This window comes from Corvus hawaiiensis, chromosome 7 (genome assembly GCF_020740725.1).
Source record: "Corvus hawaiiensis isolate bCorHaw1 chromosome 7, bCorHaw1.pri.cur, whole genome shotgun sequence".
NCBI lineage: Eukaryota > Metazoa > Chordata > Aves > Passeriformes > Corvidae > Corvus > Corvus hawaiiensis.
In genome coordinates, this window is record NC_063219.1 from 21,135,306 (window position 1) to 21,154,439 (window position 19,134).

The 19,134-nt window shown below is 38.3% G+C and overlaps 2 protein-coding genes across 7 annotated transcripts in view; one reads left to right on the top strand and one right to left on the bottom strand.

Annotated features, from left to right (window-relative positions):
* The window catches only part of ABCB11 (ATP binding cassette subfamily B member 11), a 61,474-nt gene extending 58,803 nt beyond the window's left edge, over positions 1–2,671 (top strand). For all 6 annotated transcript variants that reach the window (XM_048308959.1, XM_048308960.1, XM_048308962.1 and 3 more), the window contains 2 exons: positions 54–200; positions 731–2,671. In XM_048308959.1, the coding sequence (XP_048164916.1) occupies positions 54–200; positions 731–931 (348 nt within the window). In that variant the 3' untranslated portion in view covers positions 932–2,671. The remainder of the gene's footprint in view (positions 1–53; positions 201–730) is intronic.
* Positions 2,672–2,773: 102 nt separating this feature from the next.
* Positions 2,774–13,572, bottom strand: G6PC2 (glucose-6-phosphatase catalytic subunit 2). Its single transcript, XM_048308964.1, has 5 exons — positions 12,743–13,572; positions 12,313–12,422; positions 9,156–9,267; positions 8,209–8,324; positions 2,774–7,029 (listed from the first exon to the last, which is right to left on the bottom strand). Exons 1-5 carry the CDS (start codon positions 12,958–12,960, stop codon positions 6,518–6,520), a joined length of 1,068 nt encoding a protein of 355 aa, XP_048164921.1. The 5' UTR covers positions 12,961–13,572; the 3' UTR covers positions 2,774–6,517.
* Positions 13,573–19,134: the final 5,562 nt, after the last annotated feature.

A 19,134-nucleotide genomic window follows, 5' to 3' on the forward strand; every position in this document is an offset into this window, starting at 1 on the left:
TTTGTGTGTTTAACTTACATCTGAATAAAATACTCCTTTTTTAAAATTTTCAGAAATACGAAACTAATGTTGGGGCTCAAGGATCCCAGCTGTCTCGTGGGCAAAAGCAACGCATTGCCATAGCAAGGGCCATCATACGAGACCCTAAAATTTTATTACTGGATGAAGCGACATCTGCCTTAGACACCGAAAGTGAAAAGGTAAATATGCAGTGATAAGCAATAAGGGAAAGTTAACACAATGGCTTAAAACATACAATACCTTTTGTGTTCTATAGCTGTGCCAACGTACTCCACTACATGATTGCATTATGAATTCAACACTTTCACCTGTAATGATCTTTCCAAAAAGTGCAAGAGGTACAGCTGTAAGAAAAAGTAGCCAGCTCCAAGTGCTCTTAAACTGCCCATGAGAGGCAGCACTTTTTCAGAAATGAGGATACTAATTGCCTGGATTTCAAAGCATTCCATTGACATTTAGCATGTCAGCAGAGTAAAGGCCTTCCTTAATTTCTACTGCTATGTTTAGCTGTCCCTTGTTTGTACTGCTGGTACACGGAGTTCATGACCCAGATAAGCACATCAATATCAGAACCTCTGATTTAGTCTCATTGTCTTTTTACAAGTGTTGCACAGTACAGTTAATTAATCTAAAGCAATTGGGTTCCTCCAGCTCTGAGCCCTGTTCAGTTTGCACATTTTCACTCTGACATTTTGTCTGTTGCCTTTAGACTGTGCAGGCAGCGCTGGATAAAGCCAGAGAAGGGCGCACCTGCATCGTCATTGCCCACCGCTTGTCCACCATCCAGAACGCCGACATCATCGCTGTGATGTCACAAGGACTTGTCATTGAAAGGGGCACTCATGATGAACTGATGGCCATGGAAGGAGCCTACTGGAAGCTTGTTACTACTGGAGCCCCAATTAGCTGAATTACTGTGATTCTAAATTTGAATGATTTCTGTAAGCCAATACTTTGTGGTAGGTATGTGTGTGTTGGTGCTCCATTGTGCTACAGAGTGCTCTACGATACTGTGAGATCTGTGGAACCCTGAATGTATGCAGCTGTCTGCATCGAACACGCTTGTCCAACACATGCAAGGGACTAAGCACAGCCTGATGCATTCAGGAAGTAGCTTGGCCCACTGATAAGCGAAAAAAATCCTGAAAATGGGAAAGATTGTTTCTGGGGAGTTGTCACTACCTGCAGTCAGACTGTTCAGTCCTGTCATGCCTCAGCTAGCAATCAAGGAAGACTCTGCTCTGGTGTTCTGGAAACTGCCCTTTCTCTCGGTAAGCTGAATGAGTGAAAACAACTCCACAAGTGATGCTGTACGTCTGAAGGGATCAAATCTGTCCTAATGTTTGGTCTGCAGACCAGACAGCAGAGGCCCTTCCTCTGCATGCAGAAGCCCCACTCTTTCACCCCCTTGTACCACACGTGTCAGCGGTGCTGTTGGGGGAGGCTGGGCTTCCCTTGTGTGCACCTGCAGCACCGACACAGCCATGCCCCTTCAACAAACTAGTCAGTACTTACAAAGAAGGCAGCTCCCCAAAAGTAAGGAAAGCAACCAAAGTAAGGAACAGAAGCTGGTGAGGATCATTTCCTAGCCCACAACTCTCCAGCTAACACTCATCACTCTAATCAGCTGTCAAAAAGATTTTTGAATAGGAATAAATGCCTTGGTTAAATTAATGTAAAAATCTACAGTTAATCATCAGTTATTTAAACCACTTCTATTGAAATGGTGATGGATATGTTCTTTTTTTCAGAAGGTAAGACAATGATGAGTAAAGGTGGAAAAAATAGGCATAATTAGCTCTTTGCATTAAGTACGGTTTATAAACAAAGCAACAATGTGTTCATAAATGACAAAGGTCAGGAAGGAGCCTCTTCTGGGAGAAGCTTGTATCTGTCACAGTTTATTATAAGATCTACTGCAAATACTGGAACGTTATCAGCTATTGTCTGCAGCATAACAGGACTCTTTCCTTTAGTGACTGGGATCTTGGAGACGAAGCAGATAGAAAGTACAGATTACAGTTTCAATATTTCAATATTGATTTTAAACAATAGAGTATTAAGTGGAAAAGTTATTATCCATGTCTTAAAATCTGCACCTGGGCTGGGTGGGTGGGCAGGTTTCCACTCACTTTATAAGAAGTCACACCACTTCTTATAAAATATTGCAACAGTATCAGTACTTAAATAGAGCTGTAAGGGTAAAAAGTTTATTATTTATCCCTTAATTCCAGGCAGCAAAAGCAAATTTCATCTTTTGTACAAAACTATTAACAGTGTCACATACCCTACTGAACTCACACAGCCAGCACTGAAATGGCTATTTCTCCAAGGGAGTCTGTATTTTAAACCTTAACTGAAAATTAAAAGATAAAAGCTGCATTATTGCCTTTAATCTTTTTAGCCTTTTTATGTTTCAGAGCAATAAGTAGTTTGATGCCTCAGGACTGAAACTATTGACAGAGTGACTATCAATAACCTGCAGACATACGTATATGGTATTTAATTAATGTTAGCATTTAAGGCCATAGAAAATGACTCTTTATTAAAAATTACAGTGACTATGTATACTTATTTCATAATTCTTTTTCCTAAAGAACAATAGTTTTGTGACCCAATTTAAACCAATAAATTGTATTTTTTTACTGGCTCTCGTGCTCTAGCATTTCTTCTCTTACCCTTCAGCTAAGCACATGAGTATCTTGCAGCAGCCAGCAAGTATTTCTGTGTAATTGGATCATGTCTGTGACAAGGGTTTGCTGTTCAGGATGGAGCTGCTGAGAAGGCCAACTCAAGGACATTTGCCCCTGCCAGCACAGGAGCCTGCTGTCTCCCTGCAGGAGCACAGGGCCACAGCCCAAGCTGGGTGATAGTGCTACTGCTCCTCAGTTTAGCACCATCCTGTTTTCAGGCAGCTAGGAAATACCGAGAGCTAAGTGTTGGGAAGTGTGCTGCTCCAACAGAATGCACTTACCATGTACACAGTTGCACATTCATGGGTGCCACCTCCTGCCTCTTTATTCCTACGTGCTGTTGACAAGTGCTTGATTATAGACCTTTGGTACCTGTGCATGGTACATCTGGGCATGAGCAACAAGCCTTGATGGAATGCTCAGTACAGAGCTGGGCTGGTCTTGCTGCTGCAGCTGCCTCACAGGTAAAATGTCCCAGCCCTGGGGCTTGGTGACAGTAATCCCGAACCATTCCAAAGGCATTTGCTTACATCTTTCAAGCCAGACCTGAGTTGTTTGTCTTGCCAGTAGATGGTGTCATTTGATGTCTCCTGCTGTATGCTTCTCTGTATGGTCTATGGCAGCTGCATTTTCCAACCACCCTACTCCTCTGGATAGATATAGCCACGACAGTGTTTTGGGATAGCACCTAAGTAACTGCTCTGCAAATACAGCCCCTGCTTCAACTGGACTGCTCTGGGTAGAAACGGTGTGTCTGTGCCCAGAGTCCTTCCACCAAGAAAGCTAAACAGGGAATCGGGAGGATAAAAAGGAAAGCTGCAGAGTAGCAAGAGTGTTGTGAACTGAATGTAAAGACAACTTGTCAGCTAGTTTGTACGAGGAACAAGGGACACCTTCACTTCATATAACTCCTGGGTCATGAGAATCTTTCTGCACAGAGATGGAAGTACTTTTGGAATAGCATTATCCCAGTGCTATTACAGGCATCTCTAAGTCAAGAATTATTTGGACATATCTAAGTCAAGAATAAAAGATTAAATTTCTCCTAGGATCCTACTAGTGGGAGCAAGGGGATCTGTCACACACTTTCCACCCTCTTTATTACATAGGAAAACCTTAATTCAAAAAGGTTTGTGGCCCAAATGAGGCTAATTAGCTCATCCTGTAAGTGTGTATGTGCTGTATCTGTTCCAAATATTAACAATATAAAGGGCTGCAAAGGCCTGGTGAAATTACAGCTTATATGTTTAACGATTTGAGCTCTCAGTAAGGTCACACAGTCTATTTAAATAAGGTTTGAACTGTAATTTTCAACTGCAATAAATTTACTAAAGCCTAAGAGACATGCAGGTTTATTTCACTGCACCAACTAAATGCCTGCTTCCTGATTTTCAATTCTAATTCTATCAAAATATCAAGATTATATCTTGACACTTTATCCCACCACTCTGGAAAAGACTCTCTTTGCAAGTTTGGGAACCCTCATTTGAGATTCTTCAATCAGTTGCACAAAAGTCTATACCACAATACAGTTGGCTGCTCAAAAGGTGTCTTATGGCCATTGCATTAGCAGTCAGTTAATTTCTGAAGTTACTCGTGAAATTACACTAGATTTATTCAGATTTCCCACCAATCTATTTTTAGTAATGTTATCATAGTTGCAGAAAAAATAAGAGATGGTTCAGACAGGAAGCTGTTCTGTGTCCTTTTCCCTGAAGCACTGAAATTACAGAGTGAATTAATAGAACACTCCAAGAAAATGAGTGAGAGCCCATGTCTTCCTACATGTCTGTACAGAGCTTAGAAGAATACTGCAGAAATGCCAACTCTCATTCTACATTATGGTTGTGCCTACCCTAACAGAGGCACCAAGATTCTTTCTCAGTGCTGGGAAACAGAGACTCTCATGTGATTAGAAGCCTAGAAATGTGATATGTACCCATAACTCCCAGCTTAAAATTACCACTAAATCCAAATGCTGCTTGCAGAGAACCTTGGACAGCTGCGCACGAAGAATCCCCTACTCCTGGCTAGGAGGAACCAGGAACAGAACAACAGCTCAACCAACCTGCTACTGTTCTGCAATGCCTCTGTAGTTCATCTCACTGGTAGGGAATAACAAAGCACACAGCAACGTGAACACAGCTGAAATGTGTGTTTGTCATAGCTGTCTTTGTTCTTCATGATTTGTGTCTAGTCCCATTAGTTTAGTAATTTTGCTTAAGGACTCACAATTATAGAAAAGACTGGTTTCAGGTCAGCTGCTGTGGGGAAAAAAAGTTCAGAGAACCATTACAGAAGATATCAGGAGATGCACACAGCAGAACAGTCCTCAGACTGTTAAAAGCAGATGTTTAATTTTCTTAAGTCAAGGTAGTCTTACTAGGCTCTTAACTAAGGATGCCTGTTTCAGATTTGCTTCTTTAATTTGTGTCTTGTTCATTCCCAAAGGCCAACACCAAACTATTCACCTTGTTTACCCAATTAAATAAGATTCTTTCCATTTCAATTATCTCCTACCTATTTGGAAGTCTAGAAGCAATATCATGTTTGCATCTTTTAAGCCTTATTGCTTTCAGATCGTACATATGCAGCCCTCATTCCACCCATATTATAGCCTTGCATACTAAGTCTATGTATACATATAGCTTGTGTATTAAGTATTACAGGATGGTATCAGCAAAACATTGCTTAAAGATTATGCACTGAAAGGGAATATACAACAATAGACGCCAAATAATGAATAAAAATGGAAAGTACCCCCCTGTTTGCCTATTTAGAACATCCATTTTATATAGTAAAATATAATATATATATTCAACATATTAGTTACTTATGTGCTCAGTTAAACAAAGCTGACAAGAATATAAACTTGAAGTGACAGTCTGCAACCATATTTTCAAGATTTACACAACTGCTAACAGTGATTCAGGCTTGTGACTGTTGATCTGAGAGAATTAGCAGAGAATTACCTTTGCAATACAGGAGCATGAACAAATTCTTGAGGTCATATACTGAGATAATTTCATTATTGACAACTTTTTTCATTTGTTGCTCTGTGTAGATGTACAGAACCCAAAGATTTTTATACCATATTTATGCATTTTCTCTATCGTAGGTGTGATCTGTATCACTCATGATTCATGTGACCACTTTCAAAAAGTAAAAATGACAAAAACCACACAGTAATGCAAAAATATATCCTACAGAGTCTAATGGAAATAAACTTTTTTTTCTTATCTGACTTAATCAGAAGCTGGTTTGCTCAGGAAGCTCAATAAGTTAAATCTGAAACCTTGTTTATAACTATGCTGGCCTTTTTCACAGTGCCTGGGTACAGCTGTACAGTCGTAGGTGGTGCGATACTGTCACACCATTATGTAGCAGTTTAACACACAGTATCTATATATAAAAAAATGAAATATCGAGTATTACTATGTACAAGTCATGCTTGAAGCATCATCTAGCTAGAGATGGACAGAAATAAAAGACCACCATATAGCTAAATAAAGCTGGTTGATTATACTTTAAAACTTTGTTATGACCCAGAGTATTGGGCCATTTCTAACCATACTGCAGTGTGCTTGCAATATTTCTAGGAACAAAATCAGCGACTAATACTTCTGAGCTGCCAAAGTCATTCTTGAGTGTACTGATTTTGGATGTACTGGTTACTTACCAGGAGTACATCAAAGATGCAGTGGCATCCCCTTGGTTAAAATGAGTAAGCAAAAATGCCTTTGCAGAGGGTTCTTAAACAGTTCACATCCATCCCCACATCGCTAACCATTTTGAAACTTTACCTAATTAAGTTTCTTTTCAGTTGTCCTCATTAACAAGTGGACACAGTATGGAACCAAGGCAACTACAGTCAGAGGCATAGCTGCGCTCTTACAAAAAGAGAGAATGTAGAACAAATACTCAGTATGAGTAGGTATCTTAACAAAATTATACAGCTGCAGCGTAGCTAAAGAAGCAGCTATACACAATATGCGGAAACTTATCTTGCAGCTATTTTTACCTTTGCAGCTTGTGATGAACATTTCAGAATTAATTCCAAGACCTAAACCAAAGAGTGCACCTAAGTTCCTCACCAATCCAGCAAATGGAGTTGTGTCAATGTTTATCCAGTCTGGGTTGGCACACCACTTCTTGGCCTTTGGAACAGACCATAGCAAGTCAATATCAAGAAGCTTGAGGGATAGATAAAAGCCAAGGGCAAAGATGAAAAGAAACAAGTTTGTCTTGATGTACATTCTCAAGCTTGCAGTCTGAATAGCAGGGGTATGCTCAAATGCTTCTGCCACAAGAATGCCTGTGGATTAGAAACTCAGTGTTACAGGGAACAACACACTTGTACTTGGAAGCAGCATTTTCTACAGCATCCCTGTAGAATTTGACTTTTGAAGACAGAAGAATATACATATGTAATAAATACCTATGTGTGTATATATATACATATACACACACAATTTAACACTTCTGCAGTACATTACAAGACCTTTCCTCCCACTCAAAACTGCCACTTTGGAAAAAAAAATTAAATACCAAGCACTACATGGTTTTGATATGAGGCATACCTTAAGGCCTGACTGCATCTCCCAGATGACAACCTATCAAATATTAGATGTAAACTGGAACATTCCTTTTCCAAAAGAGTCCCTCACTCAAAGACTGGCTCCAGCAATGCAGAATTCAACACCAGTTCCCACACAGGCTTTGAGTGTTGAAGGAAAAGACACAGAACACACTTATCTTCTCTTGTACTCATTTTATCCTGGTTGTGAAGAGGGAAAGCTGTTAGCCAGGGCTGCCCAGGCTGCACTGCACCCATGAAAGAGAACATGAGCAGGAAGCCCCTGCTCAGTGCACTGGTCACCTTCCTTAAAATCAGATCGATACTAGAGATACTGCTCATAGTTTGGACTCTCTGAATACCAATTTGAAATATGCTTAAGTAACTCTGAAAAATGTGCTTTAGCACCTTAAATTACCCAGGGGAGTTTGTCCTGCTATTTAATTTTTCTTTATTGTCCCCAGGTCTCTGTGTTTGCCCACACTGCACACATGCTAGTTTGCACCTGGACACCATTTGAAGTGACCCAAATAGCTTCCTCCTCAGAGGAAAGGTCAGAGCCACGTAGGAGCAACTTCCTCTCTTATCTCTTCCACACAGGCAGCACAGTTAAAGATTGGATGCAGCCAGTACAAAGCAGTCAGAGCTATTCTGAGGCAGTGTGGACACAATACAGTCAGCATCAGCTGGCAGGTGGACAAGTGCTCACTCCCTTTGCTGTTTGAATTACACAGGCAGCAGGTACATTCTACCTCACAAATTTTACCTTTAGACTATTATCAAATCCCTGATTTTCCAGAGAGCCGAGAGCACCACTGGGGCTGCAAGATGAGTAGAACTACTAAAAATCTCTTCCCTCAATTAAAAAAAAAAAATTTGCATATGGGTTAAAAAGAAAAGAAAAAATAGCAGTATTACCAGCAAATACTCCAAGAACAACTTGATGAGGGAAATGTGTTGCTATGAATACTCTTGAGATGCACACACTGATCTGGATAATCCAAAAAATACTCCAGAGGAATGACCATGTTAGTCTAAGAGGGAAAAGGAAGATACTTAAAAATTAAGACAAGCTATTTCATCTGCTTACTTACCCCAAGCCTCATCATGTAAGGCTCATACTTTTACCCAGGCAGAGGTTTACTAAGGAGCACAGTTTGGAATCAGATGATAAAAAACTAGCAGTTAGTACTAAAACATCAAGAGTGGTTACAGGAACAGACCTCAGAAGTTTCAGGTCCAAGACACCTCCGTGGTTTAAGCGATGAAAGTCATCAGTGGCAGGTTAAATTAGCACTAGTACCTTAAACATATTTCTCATTATGAAGTCATACCTATATGCAAAAGTTCAATTATTTCATGACAAAATTCAGGTTGTGGGAACAACCTTGTCAGCCTTGGAAAGAACAGCCACCAGAGCAATTGCAGGACTTTCCCACAGAGCTGAGCAACACATTACAGTGAATTTCGCCAACATTATGTGCACTTGTTTTAAAAGGGGCTAAGAAGGATGACCATCAAAGAAAAACATTTATTTACTAACCAAAAAAACCCAATACATAATGACAATTAATAGAATTAAAAATTTCCAGCACTGAAGATTTGACACAACTTTTAATAGAACTGCTTCCAAGATACTGTATGCAAGGCCTGTAAGTTGATAAATACCAGCCTATACAAACAGATAAATCCTCTTAATATACTTTTTCTTCATCTGAAGTAGACCATAATAAAGGGTTTCTGGTTTTTTTTTTTACGATAGAACAGACTGTGAATATTTGTTTAAATTAAGTCCATTAAAAACATAGCACAAATATAAAGAAATATCTGAATATAATGAGTTGGAATCATGGAAAGACACTGACCTGTGAAGGGTAACAGCTGATTTATCTTTCCATCTAACTGTGTAGCTAAGTGCTGCTGTGACCATTACATACCAGACGCAAGATGATCCCATGGCATGTCCAGATGGGCTTCCTAGTAAAAACAAGAAGAAAATATTCAACTTAAGGATGATGACTGTGACATTTGTCATACAGAAAATGTCTACTGGCATTTACTCAGGCACCTAATAATTTAGAAAGGAAATGGCTAACAAAGGCTGAAAGAATGTCAACTGCTTCTCAAAAGTTAATTTTTGCCATATGAATTTTTAAGAAGGTTCATCCACAGAGAGTCCATACTTGTTTGAAATCAAAAGGTAACAGCTTAATAATCTTATATTGGTGTGAGGTGGAATCTTGATTGGAAAACATAATATTTTCCCATTACTTGGACTTAAAAATAAAAAAAGGCACCTAGGGGTGTCTTAGAGCTGTAGCATGGAATGTAGAAGTTATATATGAGTATCACATGAGAAAAGTTTTGAATGAGCATCCCCATAATTAAGGGGAGCAACAGAGATTTAGCTCTTTGTAACATTCTACAGCAAAGTAACAGTATAACTTTAGATAGCACTTCCAAACTGCCTTTTATCTGCTTCTGCAATTACCATGGTGTTAACGATTGTGAGCTGTGTCTCATTAGCAATATTACAATCCAGGTAATTACCATTTTGGGTAGTCTCGTTACAAATTTAGAAATGTGTCTGAAGCACAGAAAAACTGTGTCTTTATGCTTTACTTTGATTAATTTCATAAATTTTAAGGTGCTGTACAATATCAACTGGATTAAAAACAGATTGTCAGTGAAACTGGCACATGAAATGATGCTCTAATTGCTGTACCCACAGTAGTCTGTAACAGGGAACACTCTCTCATAGAGAACAACAGTGACTTCTTTTTAGTCCAGGTTACAATAATACATGTGTAATTTGTTTTAATTTAAAAAAATAAAACTTTAATTTTACTGGAAGCAATATGAAACCACAGAGAAGTTCCTACAACTGTGAAAATCATCAAAAAAACAAGGTATGCTGGCGTGATGCAAGGGAAGTGATTCCTAAAATTACTCTGTCACTTCCTTTCCACTGTTCACCAGATTTACATTCAATGAATCAAAATGGAGAAAAAGAAAATTAGGTCATTGGAATCTGTAAATCCTGGGCCTTTACATCTTGGCTTTCTGTGGAGACAAAAGAGAAGTGACAGCATTATTTCATTGTCAGAAGAAATAATTTTGGCTCAAGAATGTGTTATGATCCAGCACTATCTGGTAGTGTGTAGAGTAAAAGAATATTTCAGTGAAGTAGCAAAGCAAAATGTCTAGGCAGGACAAGCACAACGATTTCTGACTCCCTGGATTCATTTTTTGCTATTCTGCTTGGCAGTACATTTAGAGTCACTCTACCAGCTCTTGTTAATTTCCTAACAGATGTGCACTCCTAAACCTCAAAACAGAACAAATGTCACTGAAGGAAACAGTAATGTTGTATGTCAGCATTGGAAAAGCTTCTCTTTGTTGTCATCTAGGAAAACGTCATCTAGGAATAATATTTCATAGCTCACCAGTAAATTACCTACTAGAAACAGCATAAATTCCACATTAAGGTTTATGTTGTTAAAGCCTTAAAAATACCAGAAAAAAAATGGCTGCAGTTCAGTTAATTCCAGCAGTACTAACCGAATTCAGGTCCTAAGCTGTTTGACTAAACTGTAGTCATATGAACAGTTCCCTCTGCTTTCCCTTTTGCTGAGACACAGAGTTTGGGGTTCAGGCTATCCTAGCAGTATTTGGATCTGCTTTCCTCATGTCTGTGGCTGCTTCTCTAATCTTTTAATATAAATTGCTATCTAAAAGGCACGTGAAGGACCACGTAAGCTCACACAATGCTTAACAGCTGCACTGACTGCACCTCCTCTTGCTAATGAGAAACAGGTCAGTGACAGTGTTAATGGTCCAGGGTAAGTCTGGAGGTGGGAGAAAACGTGGTCATTTTAAGTGCAAAGAAGGAATCAATATGGCAGTTTTACCCACTGGACAGAAATAGGAATGACCTTTCAGAAAGACAGTAACAAGAAGAAACGCTTTCTGGTTCAATGAATCAAAATGAAACACATTGTCTCCTGAGCCAGGGCTTGGATCTACACAGCACTGAATGGGCTCCGTTCTGAAGGCTTTTGATAAGATCTGAAGGACTTTAACACTTTGCGTTAGGTACCAAATGAATTAACTTGAAAGAGACTGCAGGTCACATACAGACCAGGCATTATTAAACCCTGCCTCATACAAGGGCTTAAGCTTCTTGTTCGCAATTACAACGGGATGTAATGCAGGATATTGTTAACAAAATATAGCTATGCAAACTGCTTAAAAGCTTTCAGTGGCATTGACAAGATGCAAAGCTCATCATTTCCACAGTCAGTATTTTATTGCACAATGCATTAAACTAAATTCAGTTAGCTCAAAGCAAGTTCATCTTATTTCACATATTAGGGTTTTACAAGTTCATTTAACTTCAGCAGTGTTGCATTTGAGTTCCACAGAGAAGATAATGAGACATAGAAAGTCAAAATACATTGAAAAGGTACCATTTCAAAAATAATTCTTCCCCATATATTTGTACACATACTCCCACACACACATTCAGTGCCAGTTTCTGGTTCTGGGAATAGGGGGTTCCCTTTTCCACTTGTGTTACATTATGTTAATCGATTACTGAGACTATTGTTATTTACACTGAACTACCTACTCAGTTTTTGGGGTTTGAACATTTCTGCTGACAGTGAACAAGCCCCCAAACTCAAAAGCCCCATGCTCAGTCTTGGAACACATTAAACAATGTATTTCACAAGTTTTGTGAAAATTTCTTTCCAATATGCCAGCTCATTCTGGTAGTAATTATTTTTAAAGCAAATCCCCCTCCCCTGCATCTTTTAAAGGCAATGAAGTAAAAATTCTTGTCATAACAGCAAATACCTAGCTATTGTATTTCTTCCTTTTCCTCTACATGGTTTTTTGTGCTATTTTATGCATGAGCTCTGAGATTTGTGTATCATATAAGACCATCATAAGTAACATTCTCTCCCCCTTGAAGCCACTATCCCTATTAAATGTACCAAGGTAATCTCCAACATTTCTTACCTGGTCCAGTTTCACATGTTATAGGAAACTGTTCAAGGCATGGGCTTGACTGATTAGGATAAATCATTGTTTCTTGCACCCACCAGTATGGGCGATGGCCAAACAAAATCCTGACAAAAAATAAAATAAAATGAAGCAGAAATTCAATGAAAAGATTTTTACATAAGAAGGCCTCAGCAAAGCATCATAAATAATCTTACAAGAATATGAAGAGGTATATTTCCAAAGCTACTCTATAATAGTTCTACAGGTTCTTCTTACCATAATGCCATTTCAAACATATCTTAAATATCTTCATTGTGAATTCCTATTTTTTAATTACCGGGGAAAGCCTACTAGTAGATTATTCACAGAAAGTTTTCTAAACTTGAGGTACATACAGAAACTGTTATTAAAAATAACAAATTTTAAAACAAATCCGACTTCTTACCATTTAAATATGAGGTTGAACCAATCACCAATGACTGCCACCCATATCATTTTAGTACCAACCACTTGGTTGAGCTGAAACCAAAGAGGAAAATAAACTGAAAATATATTCCGGGGATCGCCAACATGTGACATAAAATTAAGGAAATCCTGGTAAGCCCTGTAGTCCCTCTGTAAATGCTGAATGATAAGCACGCCATTGCTATGAAGGAGATCCATCTTAGTGGATTAAACTGTACTTGAAATATAGTAAAGTTCTTTTAATCTTAAGTTTCTAGTGACGGAGAATAAGAATCATGGAGGGGATCTATTAAAAAGTGAGAGAAGGTGATTGACGTTGCCTTTATATTATATTGGCGTGGTGTACCCAGCCATTCCCGAAACACGTGGCTCCAAGTCTCTGGGAAAGCACATGAGTCTGTTAGCACTGGAAAGCTTTTTTGTTTGCAGATTTTAATTGTAGGAAGCTAAGTGAAATACATGCTGAGCAGCAGCAAATTGTGGGGAAAGTTTTGTGGAAACACAATGTGTGACTTGTGCAATCCTTTGTATGAACAGTTGGAACCTGTTTACTTAAGTTTTTTCACAGTTCATTTCTCTGCAGGATGGACATTAGTAATGTGTGTACTTCATTAAGTGCTGCCTGTATAAAGGATAGAAAGAATACACAAATTACTGATCTTTACAGAACTGTCACTGCTGTACATTTCACTTTGACATAGAACTTGGCTACCATGCTGCAACTAATACTTTGCACAACACATTTTTTCGGTCAGGAAAATACAACCAGCATCCATGCATCAACAATGCTGCTGAGCTCTAGATTTATTTTTAAAGCAACAATATTCTTAAAATACTGAAAAGCAATTGTTTTCTTCCTACAAGAGGCCTGTTAATCCAGGGCACAATGCAGATGATGCTCAGTCTCTGAGTCATCTCTCGGTACCGCCATTCTTGTGCATTGCTTACATGACGCCAGTCCTACGTCCCTCTGCCAGAAGGAGCTGCAGCCCCCACTTCTTGCTGCCCAGCCTGACAGAAATGAGACCTGCTTTACACACCACAGCAAGGTTGGGAAGAGATAATCAGGAGTATTTCCCTGAACTATTCCCAAGTGAAGCACAGCAGTTCTCCAGAGCAAACAGCCAAGAGAAAACAGATTCTGCCACACAGCAGGAGTTTAAAAGATCATAGCAGATAATGTATTAGCATATCAGATTTGCCAATATTAGTACTAATAACTGTAGCATAGAAGATTATGTTCATTTAAGGTGGCTTCATGAAAAGAACTTTTTCTACAAGCGATTAAATGGATACTAAAAGCTTGATGATACCAACTTCTGATATTATTAGAGCAGCAAGAAGAAAACTTCAAGCTATTTATCAGGCTCTAATATTCTGATGTATTCACATCCTCTATCAAATTATTATCTGTGTATCTGAAACACTGTGAGTCAGAAGACAAAAGCAGCTCTATATATGTACTGCACACTTCCCTAATACTCTTTCCATGCACTTCAAGCTATACTGCACAAGCTGTGGAGACAAAGATATGAACTACTTAACTCTTTTTGCTGAAGAGGGGCTTAATGGCTTAAGAGGGCTTTATGATCTGTGGTCAGGGAAGTCACATGGAAACATTAAATAAATTCAACAAATAAGGCATGACAATTAAATGGATGTAGAAGATTTCTCTTCCTGACAATCTCACATTTACTTTAATTACTCCCATTTACTCTAGCTATTAATAGTCTGGTTTCAGGAATTTTTTAGCAGATTTAAATCCTATATGTTTATTGCTACCAATTGCATTAAGCCATATAGAAAAGCTTAAAGTTTCTATGCACTGTTTTGGAATAACTACAATATTTTTCTATATATTGACTGAATTATTCACTTCAACTGGTGTTATCTGATTTCAAGGGAAATCCTTCCAAATGCAAAATTTCAGGATATTTCAACAAAAAATACTTCCTATCTATTTAGCTGAAAGTATTTGAGGAGGTTTGTTTCTTGCTAAGCTGTGTACCTTATTGTTTTTCAGAGTGTGCAGCAAGGCAACTGTCATATAAAAGACCATACTTGTTAAAAAATCTCTCTCTAATAACTCTTTATACTTTATTGCTAAAGAAAATGTTCTTTTGCAACATTTTTTTACTGCAAAAGTATCTCGCCTTTAAACTTAAGTAAGACTTACAATAACAACAATAAAAAATCACTCGTTTAGACATGTCTGGATTTACTATACAAAAATGTGGAAAATCTAAGTCTGTTTTTCAATCTAGTTTAGCAAGAATAGTTAGCTTCAAACATGAGTGCAAACATGTCAGTTGGTGTCTGAATAACAGACATCTTACTTCTAGTACTTGGTTAAAAGAGCAACAACTATAATGAGGTTAAGTCTAAATAACTATCGTTCTATTAGGAAAAAATATTTTACAGTACGTAAGTTTCCATCAAGATACAATTTAATGTCCTCAAGAGAGTCTACCAAGTAATAAAATAGATCATTTTACAGTCCCTCTTTAATGGCACCACTGTTACCCAATGGTATCCGAAAAATTGCCTCTGAAGCAGGATGTGCAGAACCACTGCAATAACTTTTTGCATGTTTGTTTTATTTATAAATTCAAACCCACCCACCCATATTATCTATGCACTGGGACAGTGATGCATCTGCTCAGGCTGAACTCTCCTTCAGACAGAACCCATCACACTTTGGTTCTCCAGAAACTTTGTAAATATAATGTTTGGAGATAGATCTTGGCAACGTTTCAGTAAAGTAACCTCTTTTAGTATAAACGCTGAAGATCTCCTGATACTAATTGTCAGGAGTTTTTTGCTGATTCTTATGCTTAGATAGAAAGATAAGCACCTTAAGACATAAAGACTAACAGTAAGCAAAAAGGCTTTCCTTTTCTCCTACACTCTTTCTGAGTGTTTGAGAAGCTCCTACATCCTCCCCTTAGAAATAGCAGAGGAGTCATGTTTATAAAAGATGTTTAAAAAACCTCAACAAACCCACAATCTACAAAACAGACACCATGGAGGTTTTGGAACATGTAAGCATATTTCTGTGGGAGAGGCAGTTTTCACTGTGCCTGGAACCTCTCATGATCCTGCTCCATCCAAGAGGAAGTCAATAACTGACATGCTAGTAGTCTCTTCTCCTGCCTGTCATATTACACAACCAACAAAAGTCTGAGACACTGAAGACTTTCCAAGCTATAATAACTAGCAAAGATGGTGAAACATATCTTGAAGTACTATATTTAATAACTTGTTTGACAAAGGAGAAATACTTCCTCAATAGAGCTTCCCTCACTCCTTCTCTATGCAAAGCATGACAAAATGCTTCTGTAATGCACTTAGCACTTCAAAGTCATGCGAGATAATAAATAAAATAAAACTATTTGCCGTATTTTAGTACTGGAATTTCAAGGAAAAGTAGTGGTCTATACAAAATGGTCAGAAAGTGTAGGCAATTACGTTTTTAAATCAAAACTTTCTCTTGTTTTGACATTGGAGAGCCAAGGTTTGGCCTTCACATAATCAAAGCAGTTCTTAGTTCAAAGCAAAAAACCTGTCAAATGCTATATGTTCATATAGTTTTTAATTTATTGATAATTTCTTGATTTATTATGTTTTCCAAGACATACAAAATCAGAGACTTTACATATGTGTGTGTGTGTATGCACACACACATAAAATGTAAAAAGAAGAGTCATGCTGATGATCCACTGAAGGAAGGATAAAACATTTACAGCTCCCTTGCATCTACATGTTAGAGCAAATATTACATAACAGTCAACAGATGTTGTTAAGCAAATGTTTGCAAGGGAGGGAAAAGCCATCAAAGCAAACATTTTTTGAAACACTGTTAATGGAGGCCTATGTACTGGGCCTAACTTTCTGGTACATTATGCTTAGTTAATCAAACAATAACATTAATTTCCACACCAGTATTTCCATTGGCACTGGACCAACTACAAGGATTAACAAGCAATTTACTAAGTTCACCAGCAGACTCTGTACACAACAGCTGACAGGTATTTTCTCAGGTGTGAATATTTTCAAAGTGGAACACTGAGAAGATACACCTTAATTTTTGAATTAGGAAGAGAAGAATATTTCAAGAAGCTTGCTCTCTCTCTTTTTCTCTCTCTTTCTTTTTATTTTCTTTCTTATCCCATGCCCTCGTGTATTCCTCATTGGACCCAGGCTTTTTTAGGGTTGGACTGACCAGTAGAGGTTTAGCAATAGCTGACATGATCCAGTCTCCTTCTCTTCATTCTGCCACCTTAATCTGATCTTTCCTAGTTAGTATAGTCATTAGACTTTGCTATAAAATTAACTATGCAAGCACATTAAACCAACAAAACTAATCTGTGCACTGTAACAGTAACTGCCAGAGCTTAATACTTGTTTACATTAGTTTGTGTTTGTATGTAAAGCAGTATAAATGATACAAACAATGCAGGGAATACAATTCTGGCATGCCCATGAAAAAGACACATCTAAGGAATTTTACTTATTTTAAGTATGAAGAGCTACCTTTTAGAAATTAGAAGCAACCTAGAGAGGATAAAATTCCTTCAAGTTCCATGAACTGCAGGAAGAAATGAAACTGAACCCACTAGGGCAACAATCTCCGACACATTTTTTTAGTTCCGTTTCCAATAAGATCCCTGTCTTACTGTCATTCTCTAATCCCTGAAACTACCCTGCTCTAATTCTTAAAACTTGCCCTATGCCAACCATGGCCCAGGCAGTCAGAAGCCTGCCACAAGAAGTAGCTGAGTCTGTTTATTAGCACCAGCTCTTCAATTTTGTGTTCCTTTAGAATGTCCTCCTAAGCTGCAGTAGCTTTCCAACCCTGAGCTAGACTTTTCAGCTGCCTCTTAATCCACACTGGAACAGCCCAGGATGGACTTTCTGTTAGCAATAAAAGAAAGCAACAGATTTTTGTTGGCAACATTCTGCCCTTCAGTTTGCCTGCAGGGAACTGTCACCCTGCTGCTACTGTGTCCCTTTGAACCTTGAGTTTAACCAAGTAACCTGGGGTTAAAACGACACCCATGAAGAGCTGAAAAATGCAGAAAAGGGGTACCTAGCAAAATTAATTGTCTCCATTCAAGGTCATAGTGCTAAAAATAGGGTAAATCACTGCTGAAACTTTTTTCCATCCATGACTACTCTGTGGCTTGCTACGACAGACATTTAGAAAAAACATTTCAGAACAAGTGTCTGGACTAAAGTTACGGTGGGGTGGCTGCCAGCATTTCTGTCTATGGAGTCTCTTGAATCAGACCTAGTAGAGGACTGAAGAAGCATCTGACCTGCACTGATTTAGGTCATGAGGCCACATTCCTGTTTGTAGCTGGCAAGAGCCATCAGTTTGAACAGAAGACTTGCCAAAAATCACCGCGCTTCCCTGAAACACACGCTTGGAAAAATGATGGTGGACAGTAGCGGGAATGGTTGAAGATAAGTTACAGTATAGTTTATGTCTCTCAAAACCTCTAAATCAATCAGAAAAGAGATCAATTAAGGTACGGATTCTGCCAGTAAATGTCACAGGCTATATTTAGCCTTTGGTGGGTGAAAGTGTAAAACAAAGGAATAGGACTAATGAAATCTAGAAAAACTTCACTGACGAAAAAAAGATATCTAACATTTTTGAGCTAGTGCCAGCTACTGTGGGGTGAACCCATTATCTGTGATAACAAAAGGATTCGGAAGAGACCAAGCTGTAGAACCCACCAAAAGTTTATGGATTAGAAAACAGGACTTGTTTAGATTAGTTTAACTTGTATTTACTAAACTTCAGGAGCTGGGAAGTTTGTATATTCAGAAAGTTTCAAGCTCAAATAATAAAGGCTAATGATGTGAGGGGCAACACTAAAACTTTATACTAACAGCATGCACTTGGCTAGGAGAGAAATGCTCCTAAATAAAAAAAGCCATAAGGTATAGGTCCATAATGTCCAAATTCATACATGGCTAGGTTATCATCCTTGGACCAGCACAACTTCAGTACATTTAAGAGTGAGGCAGGTAAGAAACAGGGGTCTATTAGCTTTAGGAACAATGCTGAGGAAACTGAAATCTGGAGAACAGCATGTCCAAGTCAAAGACGACGGGAATACAGTGGGGTAGAAGTGTTTATACAAGAAGTTTGTAAAAGAGTAATGCAACTAGTAGTTGGTGGTCTCAGCTCAGCCTTTACTATGCATCCAGTGGGTGGAAGCTAGTAATTAATACTTTTAGACAGCAATCCTTGGAGCCATGCTAAATATATGGTATTCTGGGATTAACTAAATAGCACTGGCAATAAACTAAAATTAGGAGCAATTCTTTAGTTATGGTAACAAAAATATTAAAAGTAGCATT